Here is a 23,734-nt window from a genome sequence, read left to right as displayed (position 1 = left end):
ACACCTGCAGGTCACTCCATCAAGTCTGGAGGTAAGGTCTCAACATAACTAACAAAATGAACCCAAACTCGGCACACCTAGCTCTACTCGTCTAATAGTTCCAGTAGCAGTCTTCGAAGTACACCTGCAGGTCACTCCATTAAGTCCGGTGGTAAGGTCTCAACATAACTAACAAAACGAGCCCAAACTCGGCACACCTAGCTCTAATCGTTTATTAGTTCCAGTAGCAGTCTTCGAAGTACACCTTCAGGTCACTCCATCAAGTCTGGAGGTATGGTCTCAATGTAACTAACAAAACGAGCCCAAACTCGGCATACCTAGCTCTACTCGTCTATTAGTTCCAGTAGCCGTCTTCGAAGTACACCTGCAGGTCACTCCATCAAGTCCGGTGGTAAGGACTCAACATAACTAACAAAATGAGCCCAAACTCGGCACACCTAGCTCTACTCGTCTATTAGTTCCAGTAGCAGTCTTCGAAGTACACCTTCAGGACACTCCATCAAGTCCGGAGGTAAGGTCTCAATATAACTAACAAAATGAGCCCAAACTCGGCACACCTAGCTCTAACCGTCTACTAGTTCCAGTAGAAGTCTTCGAAGTACACCTGCAGGTCACTCCATCAAGTCCGGTGGTAAGGTCTCAACATAACTAACAAAATGAACCCAAACTCGGCACACCTAGCTCTACTCGTCTAATAGTTCCAGTAGCAGTCTTCGAAGTACACCTGCAGGTCACTCCATTAAGTCCGGTGGTAAGGTCTCAACATAACTAACAAAACGAGCCCAAACTCGGCACACCTAGTCTCTACTCGTCTATTAGTTCCAGTAGCAGTCTTCGAAGTACACCTTCAGGACACTCCATCAAATCCGGAGGTAAGGTCTCAACATAACTAACAAAATGAGCCCAAACTCGACACACCTAGCTCTAATCGTTTATTAGTTCCAGTAGCAGTCTTCGAAGTACACCTTCAGGTCACTCCATCAAGTCTGGAGGTATGGTCTCAATGTAACTAACAAAACGAGCCCAAACTCGGCATACCTAGCTCTACTCGTCTATTAGTTCCAGTAGCCGTCTTCGAAGTACACCTGCAGGTCACTCCATCAAGTCTGGAGGTAAGGTCTCAACATAACTAACAAAATGAACCCAAACTCGGCACACCTAGCTCTACTCGTCTATTAGTTCCAGTAGCCGTCTTCGAAGTACACCTGCAGGTCACTCCATCAAGTCTGGAGGTAAGGTCTCAACATAACTAACAAAATGAACCCAAACTCGGCACACCTAGCTCTACTCGTCTAATAGTTCCAGTAGCAGTCTTCGAAGTACACCTGCAGGTCACTCCATTAAGTCCGGTGGTAAGGTCTCAACATAACTAACAAAACGAGCCCAAACTCGGCACACCTAGCTCTAATCGTTTATTAGTTCCAGTAGCAGTCTTCGAAGTACACCTTCAGGTCACTCCATCAAGTCTGGAGGTATGGTCTCAATGTAACTAACAAAACGAGCCCAAACTCGGCATACCTAGCTCTACTCGTCTATTAGTTCCAGTAGCCGTCTTCGAAGTACACCTGCAGGTCACTCCATCAAGTCCGGTGGTAAGGACTCAACATAACTAACAAAATGAGCCCAAACTCGGCACACCTAGCTCTACTCGTCTATTAGTTCCAGTAGCAGTCTTCGAAGTACACCTTCAGGACACTCCATCAAGTCCGGAGGTAAGGTCTCAATATAACTAACAAAATGAGCCCAAACTCGGCACACCTAGCTCTAACCGTCTATTAGTTCCAGTAGAAGTCTTCGAAGTACACCTGCAGGTCACTCCATCAAGTCCGGTGGTAAGGTCTCAACATAACTAACAAAATGAACCCAAACTCGGCACACCTAGCTCTACTCGTCTAATAGTTCCAGTAGCAGTCTTCGAAGTACACCTGCAGGTCACTCCATTAAGTCCGGTGGTAAGGTCTCAACATAACTAACAAAACGAGCCCAAACTCGGCACACCTAGTCTCTACTCGTCTATTAGTTCCAGTAGCAGTCTTCGAAGTACACCTTCAGGACACTCCATCAAATCCGGAGGTAAGGTCTCAACATAACTAACAAAATGAGCCCAAACTCGACACACCTAGCTCTAATCGTTTATTAGTTCCAGTAGCAGTCTTCGAAGTACACCTTCAGGTCACTCCATCAAGTCTGGAGGTATGGTCTCAATGTAACTAACAAAACGAGCCCAAACTCGGCATACCTAGCTCTACTCGTCTATTAGTTCCAGTAGCAGTCTTCGAAGTACACCTGCAGGTCACTCCATCAAGTCTGGAGGTAAGGTCTCAACATAACTAACAAAATGAGCCCAAACTCGGCACACCTAGCTCTAATCGTTTATTAGTTCCAGTAGCAGTCTTCGAAGTACACCTTCAGGTCACTCCATCAAGTCAGAAACTAAATATGAAATTTATAATCCCATAAGTATAAAATCTATAAATAAAATGAATGCGTGAAGGATCAAGTTTATTAGGTCAAATATTTTGTATTCGTACAGTGATCTTTTCGTAAACGAGGAGCTGCTTACAAGCGTCACAGTGTCCACTCACAACGGCGGCCGAGCGCAGACTAAAATATTTCATTACAAATTTTTGTGCAATAAATCAAGATGAGCCAGTAAAATAACCCTTATTTCAATCCAATAAGTATCACGCGTTACAACTAAATATGTGAAAAAATAAGGTTTGATTTCTCAGCCTATTTGTAACATTTTGATAGTTTTCTTTGCTACCTTTTTGAGTTGGACATGTCTGCTTACTTAAAATATTTTTAAATCATTAAATTTATTTTATTAAATACATGAAAAATGTTCCTTTATTCAGCACGATATTGTCAATTTTGTGTGAAAGGGCAACGGAAAATATTTTTTATAATATTATAAACCAAAATTTTCGACTAAAAAATTGCTACCATTTAAAGATTAACCCTTAATTCACTACCTGAGTCCATTGGACTCACATCGAACTTTCAAACTATTATATTTTTTTCCCCTGGTGACTTATTTCCTCCACCGTCTCAGTACCTTCCTGCAGTGACGTGGGCACCGCGGTAGCGAGAGGACGTGCGCCTGCGCTGCGTAATAGGTAAGTTATTACGTCGAGTGAGTCCCATGGACTCATACTAGTGAATTAAGTAATATTTTATTTATTTGTTACGATTCTTAAATGTTGCTTATTTGTCGTATTAATGATATAAAAATATGTATTTTAATATTTGTTGTTGTTGTAGGTTTGTAAAATGGATCTAAAACAACATAAAGTTGTAAATATGAATGAAGACCAGGCAGATTCTGTTTTGGAATCATGGATCACACAAATTATGAATGATGAAGATGCGAGCCACTCTGAAACCGAAGACAAGCTATCTAGGACAGAAAGAAAGCATTGTTATCCATGTAATTACAAAAAGAGAACAAAGACTGCACATTCAGGCACTAGATGTCTGAAGCCTGTATGTTTGAGTTGCTCAAAAATGGCATGCCGTCGCTGCCTGCAATCGGTGGCAATACCCCATTGCACGTTTTATTTTTTTGTATAGAAGCGTACATTTTTGTTGTTTATTTTCGGTTTTGCATTCCTTTAGAAGTCTTATAAAATTAAAAAGAGCCATTAGTTAAAAATATTTGCCATTATTGTAGGGCTTTGAAAATAACTCTGTTTTCTAAGACTATTAGAATAAGTTTTTTTTTATTTTTAAGAGTATTTCAGAAGTTTATCCAGTTTTATTATTTTTTTGTAGTGCCTTAATAAACATTTAAAAATAATAATAAAAAAACTTAATAAAAAAAAGAGTTTTATTTGAAAAAAACACGCCAAGAAAATATATGAGTCCAGTGGACTCATGGAAGCTGTTTATGTTAGCAAATTTCACCTAGTGAATTGAGGGTTAAGGATTAATCTATCTATAGTAATTATTAGTTTAATTTGGTTTTGTATTATTTTGTCGCAAAATGTACCGAAAAACTGCTTATTTTTGTCAGATTCGTAAACGCGTCCTTAAGAACATCGTTTTGGTTAGGCTTCCATTATCAAGCAATTTTAAACTTCATTCAATTGACATACAGTTCAAATTATTTTGTACTTTTCAAAGACCTAAGGGAGAGTCTGTTCTGCCAACTTTTAGAAAAAATAAAAACATTTCTAATGTTGGCCCCTCCGATGTAATCATTTAATATTAGATTTAATATTTTAGTTTTAATTATTTATTATTATTTCTTATTTTTTTTTAAACCTTATTTTTGTATATTTTAATTTTAAGCTAATACATTAATAAATTATTTCTTTCTTTCTTCGATTTCTTGTCAATGGTTAAGACTTAAGCATAGACAACCTCTTGATGTTGATTTGTTGTTTGAAATTTGAATTCAAAATGGCGTTTTATTAATTGTTTTGGTGGAAGATAAACAAAATCTGTTCTTCGTATATCGTAGATTTTCTTACTTATTTACTCAGTTAATGTACAGTACATTGAATTTTTTAATTTGTTATATTTCTGCCAAAAGTGAAAGAAGAAGAAAAAGTGTTATGTGTAAACAATGTTAAAATCTTTGTGTAGATAATAATTGATAATAATTATTAATGTGATTTGTGACTAAGTATTTGCAATATATACCCAATGACTGTTCTATTAAAGGAAGATATAAAAAATAATAATTTTTACGAGAAAACTTCTCTATTACGTCATGTTCTGGCTGTAGAATCAATTGGAGAGGAGATAATATTATTATTGTTTTGTCCAAAGAAAACAACAACTTCTTACAATTCCAATATGGCGATCCGAACGGCAACGATATATTGGAAATTTAGAATGAGATTTTAAAATAGAAATCCCGCAAAATATTTCAAGGAAAAGTATAAAATGTGAATCTAGTTGTATTCACATAATATTTAAGCCGAATTAAGTCCTACATGCCTAAATAAAGATATTCAGTAAAATTCAAAATTCAAATGGAATTATCCATTTTTGCTGATAATAGTGAGTTTTAATATTATATAAAAATGTTATATATAGGTAATTATTATTATATTATAATAAACTTATTGATCTACATTGTTGGTGTTTTATTTTTAATTTCCTATAAATTTGAATAAGGATGAGAATTAGTAGTGATGTTACCCAGCATCGAAAATTTTATCGATATCGATATGAAGTTTTATCGATAATATGTACTCAAAGAGACATCACTAGCAACTTCAACTTTTAAATGTTGGCAGCAATGTGGATCATTTTTGACGTGAACTTTTCATAGGTTGGTATATAAGACTTAACCTAAGTAATACAATATGCATATGTGTGCGTGAGCTCGAAATCGAAGTACTGAGTGCCGTCTCTTCCTATACCTATTACTTGCTCTGTGAAGTGTGAAGTTAACCCGTCTAGCGTCATACGCACAGATGTTATGCGTCCCAAGTATGTCGAGGTAGTTTACGAAATCTAGCTTTTTTATGACTACCGAGTTTGAAAATTTTATTTACCCTATTGTTCTATAATTATATGCCATGTATGATATATTTTTGGAAAGAGGAAGAAACTAGTTATAGCATAAAAATGTAATCATGACGATATATTTTTTCTATAAAATTATAAAAAAATTGATTTTCTTTTGTTTTAATTTTAATTGCTTACATACCTACTAACACTTACATGATAATGGTGAGTCATCAAATGATCATATTCACGTTTTCATATCACTACACGATTGCCAAATACATTCACTTATATTTTCACACATTTAACACAACGTATTTCACTATGAATAATAACAAATATCCATTATTCACAAACAAGAAAAAAAGCGCCATTTTGCGTCTTCCGCACTGAAAAGTTGAGACACTTTTTCACTGAGTATTCTTCAAATATCCCTAAAACCAATATCATAAACGTATTCTACGTAAAATTTCCAGTAATATACGTCTCAATTATTATCACTCATCTAATTATTCCTCTCGGCATAATTCACAATCCAAATATTCGTTGAACAAGACGAACGTTACAAAGTACAAACAGGGGGGGCACACTCAAAACTGTCATGTAAACGCATAGACGACAGCGACGCGGGCGGTGAGTGGTATAACTAAAATTAAAAAAAAGCCGCCATCTTGTAATGATGTGCGACTGTCATTGTCAACCATAGAGGAAGGATGTATATGTTGTCAACCATAGTTTTCAACTTTCGGACGGACGTTGATGCGATTTCGAGGTTATCTCATTAATTGTTTTTGTTAAATATATCTGGTTATCTTTTAAGTTTTTGTTTTGGTTAAGTTTTGTTTTGTGATTTTGTTACTTGTTTTATTATTGTTAACTGTTGTGAACGTTGTGATCATGAGTTTTCAACGGAGGAGAAAACACGCTAGAAGCTTAGAACTTTTTAAAAACTTGAGAATCCTGCCTCTTGCATGTATTTATATCAAAGAAATTTGTATTTTCATAAAAAAACATCCTCAATATTTTAAAACTAATAAAGAAATTGGAAAATTAACAAGATATCCAAACAATTTGTTTTATTGTATGTATGTATGTTTAATGTTTTAATGTATGTTTTTACCGAGGCCTAAATTAACTTTGTACAAAAAAAATGTTCCTTATATAGGTATTCAGATATTTAATAAAATCCCAAAAGACTTGCAAGGGGTTCCTCTTCCAGGATTTAAAAATAAATTTAATAAATACTTATTAGAGAATTGTTTTTACAACCTAAATGAATTTCTGTATGATATGAAAAATGTCTAAATAATATAAAATAATGATATTGATATTAATTGATTGACTGTATGACTAATGATTTATGTATAACCTAATTTTAAATGACAATACTCCTGACTCGTATTTTTACTATAAATATCTAATCATTTTCATTCATTATGTCAATTAATAATAATTATTGTATGCTATGTAGTTATAGTAAAAACATGAATGTTCCTTAATTCTGATCTTAATATCTTTGTATGTACCATGTTTTTATGCAATAAATGATTTATTTATTTATTTATTTAGAACAAAAGCTTTAGTTATTTCAGTGACTGCACTGAAATAACTAAAACTTTTGGTTTTAGCAGATTTTAGAGGTTTTAGCAAGTGTATAGTACCTATATAAATCTCAATTTCAATTTAATAAACGTGAATACTGCTAAAGAAATTGTTTTTTATTCTCACCCCTGGTTGCCCTCATTACTTATTTATTATTTACTCAACTTACAAGGCAACTTATGGAGTGAGAGTATATTTACAAAAATATTACTAACGCCACAAAAAGAGTGTTGTCACGAAAACGACGCTTTTCTTGGTGTTAGTAATATTTTTGTAAATATACTTTCGCTCCATATCTGGTGCTAAATGTCGATATGCATACTGCATAGCTATATATATATATTTTCCCCTTTTAAAGCATTAGTTATCCTACAAAGTTGCAGATGGCAGCACGTTCTATACATGCACTTATTACCACAGAGTAGCCACTCTATCTCAGTTATACATCCTTCCTCTATGAGTACAAACTATGGCCGATGACGCAACTCAATCAATGATTCACTTTTTTTTTTTTTTTTTTTGTTTTAGTCGTAGACTGAGAAACTAATAGACAAAGGTACTCTGTAACCGCGACTGAGACAAAGATAGTTTGTCAATGTATAAGTTGAATGTTGCCACAGTATCCGAGCTCCCGGATGTTTTGGAAAGGGTAAATATTTTTAGGAGCAATTAAATAAAACCAGTTATGAGATTTTTCTTTTGTCTTTATAATCAATTTAGTAGATACAAAAAATATAAGCAGATTGATTATTGATGACGAAACACATTTCTTACTTTTTCATTGGCTTGTTCATATTTTACAATATTTTGTGAGAATCCAATCTTTTCTACCACTTCGATCCATTAATTACGTAGGTCTGGATCATCTGGAAACAAATCGATAAACATATGTTAATAATAATTAAGGTAGTTCAGGTTCTCTAAAATTATAAGTGTAATTTTATGTCAATCACAATTATTACTATGAGAAATAATAAATTAAAATATGTTTTCGATGCCGAAGTCTTCCCGAAACACTGGGTTATTATGGGATTTCATATGCATTTACTTTCGAGTTTCGCCATATTGTCAAATCAATATTTTTTATTGATGATCGGGGTATTATTTTTCCCGACACTGGCAACACTTACTTGTTGATGTTTATAGGTTATTGAATGTAAAAATCGATATTACGCTAATATTTTCCTTGTTTTAACGCGAATTGTTGTTACTTTAGGCTAAAGTATAAATAATCATCACTGAGAAACTATAAATAAGGACAATAAAGTCGTACTTACGCGTGAAAAGACACACCGGCAATTTTCTTCTCACTATCGCTTATACATGCAATAACACGACAACGCACCATTCTATTTACTTCGATGTCTATATTAAGATAATTTCACCGTCTTTTCAATGTACTCGTATCGATTTTTTACTAAATAATATCCAAAATTCGAACACCAAGCACGATGAAGGCACGAACTGTCAAAGTTTGTTTCGCAACTCAAGTTGCGGATCTTGAAAAACAGGTTACACACTAAGGGACAAAAAATTGGGTATTTGTGTCTTTGTCTTATGCATTTGTTATGGTATTTTCGCTCTCTTTCTTGTGTAAGTGAGAAAGGTATCGTCATTGGGTCTATTAGTTACTCTGTCTACGGTTTTAGTCTGTATTTCCTGTCTCGGAGTCGTGTCGATTTGAATTATAAATGTTTAAGGCATAGAGAAATATTTTTTATACTGGAAACATTCACTTGTACGTCTCTACTGATGACCTTCAATATCACGGGCCGCGTTACGCACAGCGTTTGTCAGCGCAGGACGCTCTCAGTACAATTTGAGTTACGCTACAACCGCTGTGCGTAGGACGCTACACGGGTTAAGAGGCTGATTCAAGAATGTTCTGCCATATTTTTCATTCTGTCAAACACAACGACAGTGCAGAGATAATTATTCCAAGCCCTGACACCGATATTTTTGTATTAGGCCTTTATTTCTGGCATAAACTTGAAAATATACTCGCCATCTTTGAATGCTCCCCCCCACTCCCCCATGCAACTATTTCACTGTACGAACTATTGAATCGTAAACAATGGACTATTGTTAATTATTTAAAATAATAATTTAAAAAATATATTCATGAGTTTTCAATCTATAGTGGTTTAAAGTTAACTCAAAAATGGACCATTTTCGTAAATTTTCTAAAAAATCTTAGAGAAAGTGTAAGAAATGTTATAGTATGCTATATATTCGTGATCTACTCAATAAGCTCTTTCATTTGATACCCCACGCGGCATGTTTTGGAAATGTTTATTTTTTTCTTTGTATGCCATATTTAATAACCGGGGTGCGGGGAAGGGGACCACAAAACTGGTTGGCAACATCTGTCTATAGGATGTCTGGGATCTATACAATATATATCAGAAGTCAGATTTAGGTCCGCTATTTATGCAAACGAACATCTCCTTGGAGCCTGCTCTATGAGCCAAAAAACTGTTATCGTTTGATAAAGCATTTACATTCTCTTGTTTATCGAATTTTTGATGGGTCCGAATTAGGATTATAATGATAACTGCGTTAAAAACAACCGACTTTAAACTTGCACTTGCAACATTTACAAATGCAGACAAAAATGCTCATAAAATAAAAACTTACTGGGCCTATCCGAATAAAATTTTTATGGGACCAATTCGACACCATCCCGCATCGAACAAAAAAAGAATCACGTAAATCGGTTCAGAAACCTCGGAGTAATCGGTGTACATACATAAAAAAAAAAAAAAAAAAAATTGGTTGTCTGTAAAGTCGGTTTACTGACGATAATTGAACGTGACAACGTCCGATTGTGCTTCTTTGTCGCTCGTTCCGCGCTCTCGTTTCCTCCTTTCGTCTCCTCCTTTTTTTTGAAGTCGGTTAAAAAAAAAGGAGTAGTTTTCCTATTACGGTGGTAGTTATTTCCAGGTAACTCTGTATTAGGTTATATCATCTCCTATTACGGCCCTATTCATAGAACATATTAAAATTACCAGCCCCCCTAGCCAAGTGGCATACGATTTATAGCGTTTCTCTTTCTACAAACGTTGACGCCTTATCGAATACGATAAACGACAGGTAGCCAAGTGGATTAGAACTTGGCGAACGCTTATTCTATTGGATCGTACGCTAATGTCTATGGCTTCGAATTCTAACGTCAGTCAGCGTACGTCAAACTGTCAACTGTCATTCAGTTTGACATTAGTAATGTTGAAAAATATTCTTGAAATATTCAAATTAAACTGCCGAATTCCGAAAACGGAAAAAGTAAAAAGTCAAAAAATTTTTGAAGTGAACTAAAAAATACAGGTTGTGCTTTAAATTATAAAAATACAAATAGAGGTAAGTTAATTTTGCATTTGCAATGAGGCATAAAAAGATATAATGTCTTCAAGGTTTAAATTTAATTTATTTATGTGTACTTATTTTTCTAGTTTAGAAATGGAGAGACTGCGCGCCAGCCAGGAGCAATTTTCTGCTCTTATAGAATTCATGGAAAGGTACTATTAAAAAAATACAGTTTTGATTCCAAACTTGCTTCAATATTTTTATAATAAACAATGAAATCATTAATACCAAGTGCTTCATTGGTGTGTGTTACCCATAGGTATGGTGACCTCTCTCGACCACAGCGGGGACCTCAGGGTCGACTAAAAGCCGACCAAATGTGGGCAAGGCTCACATTATTACTTAATTCAGTTGGTGGTGGGGTTCACAAATCACAAGAGAAGTGGAAGAAAGTAAGTTTGAACTTGCATCTTGTTAACCTAGCTGTATATTTCAAACTCTCAATTGTTTTGCTATTAACTTGCATCTTGTTAACCTAAGTGTACATTGCAAACTCTCAATTGTTTTGCTATTCACTTGCATCTTGTTAACCTAAGTGTATATTGCAAACTCTCAATTGTTTTGCTATTAACTTGCATCTTGTTAACCTAAGTGTATATTGCAAACTCTCAATTGTTTTGCTATTAACTTGCATGTTGTTAACCTAAGTGTATATTGCAAACTCTCAATTGTTTTGCTATTTACTTGCATCTTGTTAACATAGCTGTATATTTTAATATATTCATTTATTTTGCTATTGCCCTTTTCATGCACCGCTTTAACTCACAACATGTAAACCTAAAGGTCTGGGCAGATTGGAAGACTAAAACAAAAAAAAAAGAAAATGTTGATTTCCAACCACACAAATGGTACTGGTGGTGGTCCAAGCAGCAGGCTGTCTCTAACAGTTTTGGAAGACCGAGTCTGTGCCATACTGGGAGAGACTGCTGTTCTTGGTCAAGCTGGCATACAAGAGCATGGCTTTAATGTTAGTACTATTATATTATAGCAACTTTACGTATCACACCAATTCCTCTGTAACTTGCATGGCCAATAATAGATATTTATTTTGAAAGAGATTACATATAAGCCTCTTTCAACTTGTGTAAAATGAATTGTATTAAATAAATAAAACAAATAAACAGCTTGAAAATCTATACTAATATAATAAAGCTGAAGAGTTTGTTTGTTTGATTGAACACGCTAATCTCGGGAAATACTGGTCCGATTTGAAAATTTCTTTCAATTTTAGATAGCCCACTTATCGAGGAAGGTTATAGGCTATATATATCATCTCGCTAAGACCAACAGGAGCAGAGCACTGCAGGTAAAACTACGGAGCACAGCTAGTGTTTGAAAATGTAATTCCATCACAATATAATTAATAGATATTTAATGTTGATGAGAACATTAAATATCTTTTAATTATATTTTATTCTTTATAAATCTATATCAATTATACAAAATACTTAGCTAACAATTCCTAATCGTAACATTTGTAAGTGTTAAGAGTATATGATAAAAGTTATAAATAACTAATATATTGATAAAAATAAATATTTTTCAGGCGCCACCAGTACCAAGGGAAGAACCCATTCCTGAAGATGTGGAAATTGAAATTCCTGTAGGCTTAGAGAATTTTAATTATAATAGTAAGTTTTATTAAACTCTATTTACTTATTAAATTAGCCTTCTTCTAGGAGCTGTTTTCAATCGTCATAATATAGTTTAATCGATAATAATTGAACATAATTCATTAAATGACTTGAATAAATTAGTCTTTGCTTGTATCCTAGAGAATATTATTCAACAGATGGAATGGATGAACATTTCTAATTTATAATATAAGTGGAAGTCAGAATTATATTTGCCTCCTTAACATTATTTTCATTACTCAACAGCAAGTGTTCCAACATTGCCAGCATCACCGCTACTGCTAGACCCACAGCCCTCACCACCACCACCACCAGTACGTCCGCCGCCCCCTCTACCGCGTTCTCCTCCGCGTCCCACTGGTCGACGGTCATCGGCGTCACCGCGATCTGCGACTGCCTCGCCGCGACATGGGATGCAGAGAGCTCGCAGGAATCGCGGCTTAACGCCATTTGACCGGGCCGCTACAGAATTTGTGGCGGTTGAACAACGACGCCTTGCACTGGAGGAGACGCGAGAGAAGCTTTCCCATGAGCGAGAAAGGGAAAGGGAAAAGCTTCTCCATGAACGTGAGAGGGAGCGTGAGGAACTTTTCCACCAAAGAGAAATGGAGCGACTGCGGCTGGAGTCGCTATAGGTTGAGGCAAATCGCGAGCAAACTAGGGTGATGCAGCAAATAGCTGTTATCGGGCAAAGGTTGCTCGAGATATTGCCTCAAGGGCCCGCATCTTAATTTTTTTTTTCATAGGGTTTTAAGTGTATTATTTAGTGCCTTTCTTTTTATTTTTTTTAAGTGCTTGTTTTAGATTTTAATATTTTAATTTAATAGTTTAAGTACAGTATTTTCTGTCCTCAGTCTTTAGTTGTTTTACTTTTTACACGCTTTTTATTAGCTTCACCTGTATGTTTGAATGTTTGTTTGTAACCGACTTCTTTGGGCGCGATTTTGACCCACTTTAAACGGCCAGATTTCGTTCAAACTTTGTAGATTTATTGAGGACCGATGACAATACACTAATTTGATAAAATTATTCCATTTTTCAATTTGCAAAAAGCGTGTTTTTTAGTTTTTTTAAACTATTATTATATATATCTTTAAATTTAATAGGATTTATATGTACTTAATTTATTTTAAGTGTTTGTTTTAGATTTTAATATTTTAATTTAATAGTTTAAGTACAGTATTTTCTGTCCTCTGTCTTTAGTTGTTTTACTTTTTAATCTTTAAATTTTATAGGATTTATATGTACTTAATTTGTTTTAAGTGTTTGTTTTAGTTTTAAGAATATTAAATAAAACATATACAGGGTGGCCCGTTTTCAGTGGTCCAAAAATTTTTTTCAGCTTGAGAGCATCATGAGTAATCATTTAAAACAAACTTTAGTTAAGCGAAAACTTATGGTTTAGAAATTATGAATTTTTTTTAAATAATCCGAAGTTTCAATGTTTTTGACACAAAACTACTCTGTTATGAAAACTACTGGACCGAATTGAATGAAATTTGGTATAGGTATTGCGCAATAACCTACCTATCGCGCTATAGGCTCATCTTGTGTAAATAATTACACTGAATTTTTTTAATTTAACTTTTTCTGTAGTTTTTTGAATTTCTCGGCAAAATGTCGATTTTTCGAAAAAATCCTGTGAAAAAAAAATGTACCACCAAGGTTTTGCTGGTACTGCTAAAAACTTCCTTAACATAAGGTTATTCTTTACACAAAAAATCATAGTTGTCCTTCGATTGTAACATCTTCAAAAACAATATCATGTGCATTAACACATGAAAATCGAAAAATTACGAAATTTACCATAATTCAATTTTAATCATTTGGAACGGCCAATTTTTGGTTAAAGAACCATTTATTGCCATAAAAGTAATTGCCATCAGTATTCACATGGCTATAAAAGTTAAAATGAATGAAATAAATTTTTTACCTACTAGCCAAGATAACTTTACTTTATTCTAATGTCAATTTATAGTTTTTTTTTGTTATTTAGTTTTTAGGTTTAAATCTTAATAAAAGGTTTGGAGAATCAATAAAACAACATAAATATTAATTAACATATTGTTTATTTTTTACAAAAGGTTTTCGAAATGCCGTCCGCCTTTCGCTAAACATAATCTGCATCTGCGTAAGAAATTTCTTCGCAGCCTATTAAATGGCTGCCGGCTTTCTTTAATGGCTGTTATAGCCATTTGAATTTATGCCTATAAATTACCATAAATTAATTATACATAGGTACATTTGTATACCAGTTTATGGTATTATACCATTTAATACCATAGGTTCATACCTATCCGGAGAGGAGGATCGGTCGCGGTGGCACCATCCACTGGCCAGCCTGTTCACCCGACTTGAACCCCGTTGATTTTTTCATTTGGGGATACATTAAGGAGATTGTGTACGCACGGGAGAGCACATCGGAGCAAGAATTGGAGGAAAATTCAAGTGGCTATAACAGCCATTAAAGAAAGCCGGCAGCCATTTAATAGGCTGCGAATAAATTTTCTTACGCAGATGCAGATTATGTTTAGCGAAAGGCGGACGGCATTTCGAAAACCTTTTGTAAAAAATAAACAATATGTTAATTCATATTTATGTTGTTTTATTGATTCTCCAAACCTTTTATTAAGATTTAAACCTAATAACTAAATAACAAAAAAAAAACTCTATAAATTGACATTAGAATAAAGTAAAGTTATCTTGGCTAGTAGGTAAAAAATTTATTTCATTCATTTTAACTTTTATAGCCATGTGAATACTGATTTGTAACGACTTTTATGGCAATAAATGGTTCTTTAACAAAAATAGGCCGTTCCAAATGATTAAAATTGAATTTTGGTAAATTTCGTAATTTTTCGATTTTCATGTGTTGAATGCACATGATATTGTTTTTGAAGATGTTACAATCGAAGGACAACTATGATTTTTTGTGTAAAGAATAACCTTATGTTAAGGAAGTTTTTAGCAGTACCAGCAAAACCTTGGTGGTACATTTTTTTTTCACAGGATTTTTTCGAAAAATCGACATTTTGCCGAGAAATTCAAAAAACTACAGAAAAAGTTAAATTAAAAAAAAATCAGTGTAATTATTTACACAAGATGAGCCTATAGCGCGATAGGTAGGTTATTGCGCTATACCTACACCAAATTTCATTCAATTCGGTCCAGTAGTTTTCATAACAGAGTAGTTTTGTGTCAAAAACATTGAAACTTCGGATTATTTAAAAAAAAATTCATAATTTCTAAACCATAAGTTTTCGCTTAACTAAAGTTTGTTTTAAATGATTACTCATGATGCTCTCAAGCTGAAAAAATTTTTTGGACCACTGTAAACGGGCCACCCTGTATATACATAATAATAGTATATTTTATTACTTAATTAGTTAAGTAGTTTATACCACCATTAATTCAGTACACACTTTTTTAAATACTAACAAAAAATACAATAATAAAAATTACAAACTTAAAAATATAAAAAACAGGTTGAGGCTGCAACAATGATCAATTTTTTCACCTATGACCTGCACTAAAATATGAGCAGTTATCAGAAACTTTAAAAGGATTAATATATACTGTAACTAATGCAGTTTCATTATTTAAATCTGTGTAGGTAAACAAAATAATGTTTTAGGAGCGAAAAAATATTATACAAAACTACTTGGTCAGGCATACTAAATTAGGCTTAAAAGTAATACACATTAAAACTACACACAACACACTTTAAAAAATACAAAAATAACCTACTAAACTAATCTATTAACTAAATTATTTAGCATTATTCTGCCACTCATCAGCTCATCTTGGTTGCTGGAAATGGGTCCAACCCCCACACTCGGTTCATCACCATCCTCTTGTTGCTCAGCCATATTATTAGGGGGAGGTAATTTAGCATCCAGTGCAATATTGTGCAGAACACAACATGCAATAGTTACCTCACTGGCAACACGAGGATGGTAATGGAGTGTACGATGCTTCAGCAAGCATCTCCAACGAGCCTTCAATACACCAAAACATCGTTCAATACAATTGCGTGCCTGTAAATGGCGTGTAGTGTACACCTCTGCTCGAGAACCTGGTTCGGCATTTAAAATTGGTGTCATCAGCCACGCTCTCTGTGGGTATCCAGAATCACCTTAAACAAATAATGTAGTTAAAGAGCTTTATAAATTATAACTCCAATATTTTTATGATAAATATGTAGAAGTAGGTAGGAATTAAATGATTTACCTAATAGCCACGTCAATTCACCATTTTCGTGAAGTCCACGCATGTATGGTTCCACTTCACTGGATGACCATATGAAGGAATCATGCGTGGCTCCACCATATTTTGCATTGACATTGATAATCTTTAAATTATCATCACATATCTGAAAAAAAAAAATTAAGTTATAAAAAATATTCTATTTGCAGTTGCTTTGTTATTTTGTTTTAATGAAACATGATTAAAAACAATGCTTACTAACTAATAATACATATGCAAAGAAAAATAGCTTACCATTTGCACATTTAAGGAATGGTATCCTTTTCTGTTAAAATAATTCTGTTCATCAATGTGGGGTTTTACAATTGATATGTGAGTGCAATCTATGCATCCAATTACCCCTGGCAATTGAAATTTCCTTTGAAATCTGTAATTAGGTACATTCACATTTTATAATCAAAGACAATTACCTACATATATTAAACATATAATACAATTGTTAAAAAGACTTTCAAATGAATTTGTCATAATATTTTGTAAACCTTTAAAACATTTAGAATTGAACAGAAACAAACATTTTGTGGTATAATAGAATTGTTTGTGACTACAATAGCAGCAACCTTCTTCAATGCAAAGGATTATGTTATTTATTAAAATTGTACAAAACATTGAAAGTTTTTTTTTTTTTTTATGTCAGAGCAAGCAACTTAAGCATAAGAAATAAACACTTGCAACATAAGAAGTGTTGCAGGTGCTTTGCCGGCCTTTTATGGACAAATAAGCTCTTTTCTTGAAGGCCCCAATGTCGTAGTTGTACATTGAAAGTTATAAATAAATTAATAAAAACACTTACTCTTGTCGAATTCTTGTTCTTTCTTGGTGTGTTTGAGGGAAAACTATCCATTTTTTCACTATCCGAGGACTGTTGAGTGCCTCCACAACTTGCCTAATGCATCTACTTGTAGTGCGTTGTGGCAAATGTTGTGTGACACCCACAATTCTCTGATAGGATCCCGTTGCGAAGAAACTCAGAGCGCAAAGAACCTACGAATATAAGTAGAATTAGGATACGTAATATAGGTACCTAATAGATGTGCACAACACATGCCTTTCATTGGGCATTTAAAATATCGGACATCACTAATAATATTATAAACAATCGCAGTGAAGAAACTGTGGATTACCTTTACTTCCAAAGGAATTTCTTTAGTCCCCCGTATGTTTGTTTCGTTACGTAGGCTGCAGCAAAGCTCGCTAAAAGTTTTTTTATTTAACCTAAAACGCTCCTGAAACAATTGTTCCGGCATTTCATTGATTGTCTCTAAACTCCGTCTGGACGCATTTCTTTTTTGGCGCCTGAGCCAAAGTTCTTCATCGTGCGCAGCTTTTAAAAGTCTCAAAGCGTGCATTTTATGAAAACTAAAATTTTATAATCACTAAACACAACACGAAACTTCGACAGCTGATTATAAAATCGCCATTTTGTTTCGATTTCTACAAGATGTTATAGCGTACGCTAGTTATCGAACGCCCATTGGCGTAGTCTCCTGTCAAAAGTGCCACTTGGCTAAGCATTTGTATGGCGCCTGTCGTATGACTTAGGTAACGTTTCGTCACGTTTCGTCTAATAGAATAGAAAAACATTGCCACTAGCCACTTGGCTACCAATTTTCGTTTCGTTACGCTGGGTCACGTGACGTATCTCCAGCTTATGTCAATCTCATACATTCGTTTATCTATTCTATCAAACGCAATGACTAAGGAATCCTATGGACAGGGCATATTGTTCTATACAAACAACTGATTATACAAATATCATGCATTTCGATACCGAAATAATAAAACTAATACTGTCTCTTTCTAACTAATGAATATTCTGATATGTGAAAAAATATGACTATACGTCAGTCAGTGCTAATTCTATACCGCTTGACATTTGAAGTTAGCTCAAATACCTACTGTGGCCGGTCGCCATTTTATGTTCTCGTTAATACGATGTACATGCTCTGTCATTGCTCCGTAGTAAACATTGAAAAATATTGAATATTTTTGTGATTGTGACAAACATTTGTGTCTAAAACATATAGAGTGGTCAAGGACAAATAGTGGCATAATGCCAAAGCGCAGTATTGTGAGATGTGGCTCCGGAAAGAATGAAAACCAGAAAAGTTTGTCTTTGCACCGGTATGTATACGTTTTGACCAATGAATATGGAATCACATGGAAGTGACATACCTACAAAAAAAGTGTGGCCGGCGCCATAATGCTTGTAACAAAACATGGCGGTGTTTAGTGCCGAGAATATATCGATAAACATTATTATGTTTATCGATATAAAAATAATATTAATATATTTATTTTGAATTTATAAGTATTTGTTTTGGCGCGGTGGAGAAAAATAGTGAGAGTGAATTTTTACGATGCGCGCGCACACCGACACCTAAAATTAACAGCATGAAGTAAGTTCTAGGTGGTATGAAAATTGATAACTATGTTCAAGTTGTATATTCTAGTATTTTGTCCATACGCCAAAGAAGTAACTTCTAACGCGTGTACATAAACACACACTCTTTTTTATTTATTTTAACTTTATTGTACAAAACATAGACGTAAAATTACAAATGGAAAAAATGACAATGCCAATTAATAAAATTAAGTATGGCGATGGCTGCTCGTGACGGTAACACCTATACAGGGTTACTTGTAAAACACCAGCAACCTCGCAGGACAAGATAGCTGTATAATTTGATAAATCCAGTTCAATTTTGACTTCGATATAAGGATTACGGTAGACTTACAATTTGGTAATTTCAGTTTTGAGGAATGTAATATAATGAAACAACATATATAATAATACAGGTATATAATAGTATTTTATTACGATGAACAACACAATATACAGTAATTTATTTATTTATAAATAATAGACAAAAAAACAATAATATATAATAACAGAGAAAATTATAGAGCTAAACTATTTTGTGCAGCCTGGAATGCACTCGGATTCACTCTGTTCATTTTTGAGTTCGGGATTTGAGGCTCAACTGGTACCTGGAAATGAAATGTCACAGTTTACATTAACTAGCATTGTTCACTTTACATTTAAACTAAAATGCAATACATTTTAATTAAAAGGGCAATGCTGATGGTTTGAAATTAATATCAACATTAGGGCTTACAATAGCGGAATTTGAATTTATATTTTTGGTTTTATGGCATTCAAATGCTTTATATATATAAATTTATAAAGAATAGAAAAATAACTTAAAACACCCCATGTATTTAAAGTAAATTGCACTTTCCCTCAGTCAATAACATTTCAACAACCAAATATCACCCAAGTTTGTACTCAAAAAATCATATAAAACCATCTCAGTTTGTTCACAGGCCTCCTTCAAAATAGGAGAAACGTTAGATTATAAATGACAGCCCTAAATCTAAATAAAAAGACCAAAAGTAAATTGGAAGACATCACGTGTCTACAGATAAAAACCTCACCCTGTGTGAATGCAGCGGCAGACATACTGGTGTAGCATCATCGTGCAGACTAATCACATCCATTGTTCTATTGAAAGCACTTTCTGGGAAATGTACTATGATATTATATCCTTTACATTTGGCTTGATATTTTCAGTTTCAATTGCTTCTAACCATTCTCCTTTTCTATTTTCACTTCTTGGTAACCTTCAAAAAATGAATATTTAGGTTATTATAATTTTAGTCCTGACCTGACTTATTTATAAATACATTTTTAATTAAAGTAGGTACTATAAAAGCGATTAATCTTACTTAAGTTAAAATTCATATTAGGTAAATTTAAGTGTTTTATTTTTCCTTCTGCTGCTCTTGGCAAAATTAATTTGTTATTTTGGAAGTGTATTCACCAAAGCAACTATTCTTAAGATTAATGACACAGCCTTGGGAGACGCACGTCATCATCGAACATTTTGCTGATGTCGATATTATAAGCCATCACTAGCACCCAAATTCATTATTTTACTAGAACGAAAATATACAAAATAAAGCTATATTTGGTAACAATTTTGCACTGAACATAGTCTGTGAATACTCCTTAATTCAATATACATGAAAATAACTAAATCAGCAAAGAAATAACTAATATTTCAGTCAAAACGTATACATACCGGTGCAAAGACAAACTTTTCTGGTTTTCATTCTTTCCGGAGCCACATCTCACAATACTGCGCTTTGGCATTATGCCACTATTTGTCCTTGACCACTCTATATGTTTTAGACACAAATGTTTGTCACAATCACAAAAATATTCAATATTTTTCAATGTTTACTACGGAGCAATGACAGAGCATGTACATCGTATTAACGAGAACATAAAATGGCGACCGGCCACAGTAGGTATTTGAGCTAACTTCAAATGTCAAGCGGTATAGAATTAGCACTGACTGACGTATAGTCATATTTTTTCACATATCAGAATATTCATTAGTTAGAAAGAGACAGTATTAGTTTTATTATTTCGGTATCGAAATGCATGATATTTGTATAATCAGTTGTTTGTATAGAACAATATGCCCTGTCCATAGGATTCCTTAGTCATTGGTTTTGACTGAAATATTAGTTATTTCTTTGCTGATTTAGTTATTTTCATGTATATTGAATTAAGGAGTATTCACAGACTATGTTCAGTGCAAAATTGTTACCAAATATAGCTTTATTTTGTATATTTTCGTTCTAGTAAAATAATGAATTTGGGTGCTAGTGATGGCTTATAATATCGACATCAGCAAAATGTTCGATGATGACGTGCGTCTCCCAAGGCTGTGTCATTAATCTTAAGAATAGTTGCTTTGGTGAATACACTTCCAAAATAACAAATTAATTTTGCCAAGAGCAGCAGAAGGAAAAATAAAACACTTAAATTTACCTAATATGAATTTTAACTTAAGTAAGATTAATCGCTTTTATAGTACCTACTTTAATTAAAAATGTATTTATAAATAAGTCAGGTCAGGACTAAAATTATAATAACCTAAATATTCATTTTTTGAAGGTTACCAAGAAGTGAAAATAGAAAAGGAGAATGGTTAGAAGCAATTGAAACTGAAAATATCAAGCCAAATGTAAAGGATATAATATCATAGTACATTTCCCAGAAAGTGCTTTCAATAGAACAATGGATGTGATTAGTCTGCACGATGATGCTACACCAGTATGTCTGCCGCTGCATTCACACAGGGTGAGGTTTTTATCTGTAGACACGTGATGTCTTCCAATTTACTTTTGGTCTTTTTATTTAGATTTAGGGCTGTCATTTATAATCTAACGTTTCTGGCTGTTCAACAACAAAAATAGGCACCTCAATGTACTAATAGTTAGGTTTCTGTGTGTGTGTGTGTGTGTGTTTGTGTGTGTGTGTGTGCGTGTGTGTGTGTGTGCGCGTGTGTTAAGGTTGGTTAGGTTAGGTATAAAACATAGGTAAGGTATATTCATATCATTTTTAAATACTAAGTAACAAGCACCAAGTAGTTAGTATTTAACTTCTCAATTTGAAAATAATTTTGAAGACACCAACAGCGCGCGTGGTTCTTGTATGACGTTCTGCAAACGTGTATTAACGGTGCGCCTAGATTTGACATTTTGGGTACTGTTACATTGTCCATTGTGTTACATTGTTACATTGTCCATTGTGTTACATTGTCCATTGTGTTACATTGTCCAATATTGCTGACTTGGGCTATAAACCCCACCGGCCTATATCGCGGTATCAGCAATATTGTATGTATATAAAGCGTTGATTTCTTAGTTTAGGGGCTTCTCTCGCATAACCACCTAAGCTACGGCACACCCCGGACACTCCATACAAAATTATAGTTTTGACAGTCACACTGTAGAGACTGCAAATGTGTGTGTAAACTCTTTATGGTTGGCACATTTGTGACTAGCGTAAAAAAAAATTCGCGTTTTTCTGATGAAATACATCCGTAAACAGCACAATATCTAACCATTTTCTACGAAAAACGATAATCACAAATCCAAAATAATAAAATTGCTTTAAGTCAATTTGATTAATGTTGTCAATCTTCGTCGCGTTTCGTCTAAAGACGTCGTTGGTATCGTCCTTGCGGGGAAATGGGTACCATAACATGTCTGATCGTGCGGGGTGAGGTAAGTGTTTAATTTTGGCGGGAGGCGGAGAGTGTCCGTTCTGTAGCGTTTAGCTACTATTATGTATTCTGTGGCTACGGTTTCACCGGCTTAGCCTGAGAGGAGCACCAGTACCAGTAACCGCGCGGGGTGCAGGGGACGAATCCCTATTCTATATTATAGAATTCGTTAAGTTCTATATTGTGAATCGTAAAGTGAAATATATATATTGTGTGTGTATAAAAGTTGTGTTGTGAAAATAAATAATTTTTACTAATTTTGTGTTTTTTTTAAAACACAAATACACCACAAACTAACATTGGTGTCAGAAGTAAAGGGGATTTTTTATCCCTTGGTCGCCCATACCCTGACAAGGTCGACCTGATTCACACGGTGGGCCCACTACGACGCCCTTCACGAGGGTACTAGTACCGCCCGCTGCCAATTGAAGAAGGATTCTCCCTGTGCCGAGGGTTCACTGCCCGGCACCTGTACCTACGCCGCTACCAGCTGCTGCCGTCGCTGCCAGAAAAATCATAAGAAATAGACATTGCAGATTATAAGAGGTAGATATGTTTATATACATTATCATCATCAAGGACCCATATTTACTGTATCCCCGAACAGTTGAATGAGATCATTCTTGGTTATAATGTTACCGATGATAATGTTGTTTATCTAGTTCCTTTCTTACTTAAGTGAAAGAGCTTGCCTTAAAATTAACACTCAGGTGTGATAACAATTCTATAATATCAACAGTAAAGTAACCAAAATCTTTGTATTTTTTATTTGTATCTTCTACAAAAATATGTACTGAAAATATGTACAAGGCGTCCTTAGCCATGATTAGCTTAGTATGGTTATGCTGAAAGAACTGTGTCCAGAAAGACCCAGAAAAATATATGCCATACTTACATTCAGATATGCTTCTGGCAATAAGAGCTGATGGCTCCGCCAGGTTGATATTCAACCTGAGACACCTAAACACCTAGGTATTAACCAGGTAATTTTGATACATATCACAGATTATAACGGTAATTAAATTTTTACAAAGCCAGGATTGTCTTGTAAAATTAGACATCATTGGTAACAGTAATGAGATTCTCACAAGGCCAGGATTGGCTTGTACAATCAGGCATTATTGGCCTATTTTCTGCCTGCATATGGCAGCCATTTCAAATGGTCGCGGAGACCCTACAGGCTGGATCCTTCTGTTTTATTTAAGCTATTAAGTTTTGGTCTATTGAGACCGTTGCAAAATTAACTTCACAGGTCTTGTAGACTGTGAGGATTTTGGAAAAGCTTAATTGGCACTACAGCCACATAAAGTGCCTTCTGATTTA

General features: G+C 34.3%; 2 protein-coding genes and 3 long non-coding RNA genes across 5 annotated transcripts; 2 read left to right on the top strand and 3 right to left on the bottom strand.

Annotated features, from left to right (window-relative positions):
* The first annotated feature begins 2,386 nt into the window (after positions 1–2,386).
* On the top strand, positions 2,387–5,085 carry LOC123695961. Its single transcript, XR_006752021.1, has 2 exons — positions 2,387–3,119; positions 3,265–5,085. It is a non-coding gene; the product is annotated as an uncharacterized LOC123695961 (long non-coding RNA).
* A 2,666-nt stretch (positions 5,086–7,751) lies between these two features.
* Positions 7,752–9,245, bottom strand: LOC123695891. Its single transcript, XR_006752005.1, has 2 exons — positions 8,343–9,245; positions 7,752–7,931 (listed from the first exon to the last, which is right to left on the bottom strand). It is a non-coding gene; the product is annotated as an uncharacterized LOC123695891 (long non-coding RNA).
* A 1,158-nt stretch (positions 9,246–10,403) lies between these two features.
* Positions 10,404–12,902, top strand: LOC123695618 (swi5-dependent recombination DNA repair protein 1 homolog). Its single transcript, XM_045641524.1, has 5 exons — positions 10,404–10,422; positions 10,520–10,580; positions 10,688–10,820; positions 11,975–12,059; positions 12,309–12,902. The coding sequence occupies exons 2-5, from the start codon at positions 10,522–10,524 to the stop codon at positions 12,695–12,697; spliced, it is 666 nt and encodes a 221-aa protein (XP_045497480.1). The 5' UTR covers positions 10,404–10,422; positions 10,520–10,521; the 3' UTR covers positions 12,698–12,902.
* A 2,512-nt stretch (positions 12,903–15,414) lies between these two features.
* On the bottom strand, positions 15,415–18,091 carry LOC123695346 (putative nuclease HARBI1). The gene is made up of 5 exons (XM_045641179.1): positions 17,453–18,091; positions 17,122–17,312; positions 16,563–16,695; positions 16,293–16,434; positions 15,415–16,197 (listed from the first exon to the last, which is right to left on the bottom strand). Exons 1-5 carry the CDS (start codon positions 17,675–17,677, stop codon positions 15,809–15,811), a joined length of 1,080 nt encoding a protein of 359 aa, XP_045497135.1. The 5' UTR covers positions 17,678–18,091; the 3' UTR covers positions 15,415–15,808.
* A 1,044-nt stretch (positions 18,092–19,135) lies between these two features.
* LOC123695868 lies at positions 19,136–20,723 on the bottom strand. The gene is made up of 3 exons (XR_006752000.1): positions 20,414–20,723; positions 19,767–19,952; positions 19,136–19,319 (listed from the first exon to the last, which is right to left on the bottom strand). It is a non-coding gene; the product is annotated as an uncharacterized LOC123695868 (long non-coding RNA).
* Between the last annotated feature and the right edge of the window lie 3,011 nt (positions 20,724–23,734).

This window comes from Colias croceus, chromosome 1, assembly GCF_905220415.1.
Source record: "Colias croceus chromosome 1, ilColCroc2.1".
NCBI lineage: Eukaryota > Metazoa > Arthropoda > Insecta > Lepidoptera > Pieridae > Colias > Colias croceus.
Note: the sequence above shows the minus strand (reverse complement) of the source record. Positions and strands in the feature narration are given on the sequence as shown.

Bases quoted from the DNA above. Each gene is read 5' to 3' on its own strand.
- LOC123695618 (XM_045641524.1), top strand. From the start codon at position 10,522: ATGGAGAGACTGCGCGCCAGCCAGGAGCAATTTTCTGCTCTTATAGAA. The intron at 10,581-10,687 runs GTACTATTAAAA...TGTTACCCATAG, and splicing joins CTTATAGAATTCATGGAAAG to GTATGGTGACCTCTCTCGAC. The intron at 12,060-12,308 runs GTAAGTTTTATT...ATTACTCAACAG, and splicing joins AGAGAATTTTAATTATAATA to CAAGTGTTCCAACATTGCCA.
- LOC123695346 (XM_045641179.1), bottom strand. From the start codon at position 17,677: ATGCACGCTTTGAGACTTTTAAAAGCTGCGCACGATGAAGAACTTTGG. The intron at 17,313-17,452 runs GTAATCCACAGT...TTATATTCGTAG, and splicing joins AAATTCCTTTGGAAGTAAAG to GTTCTTTGCGCTCTGAGTTT. The intron at 16,696-17,121 runs GTAAGTGTTTTT...ACCTAATTACAG, and splicing joins AGAACAAGAATTCGACAAGA to ATTTCAAAGGAAATTTCAAT.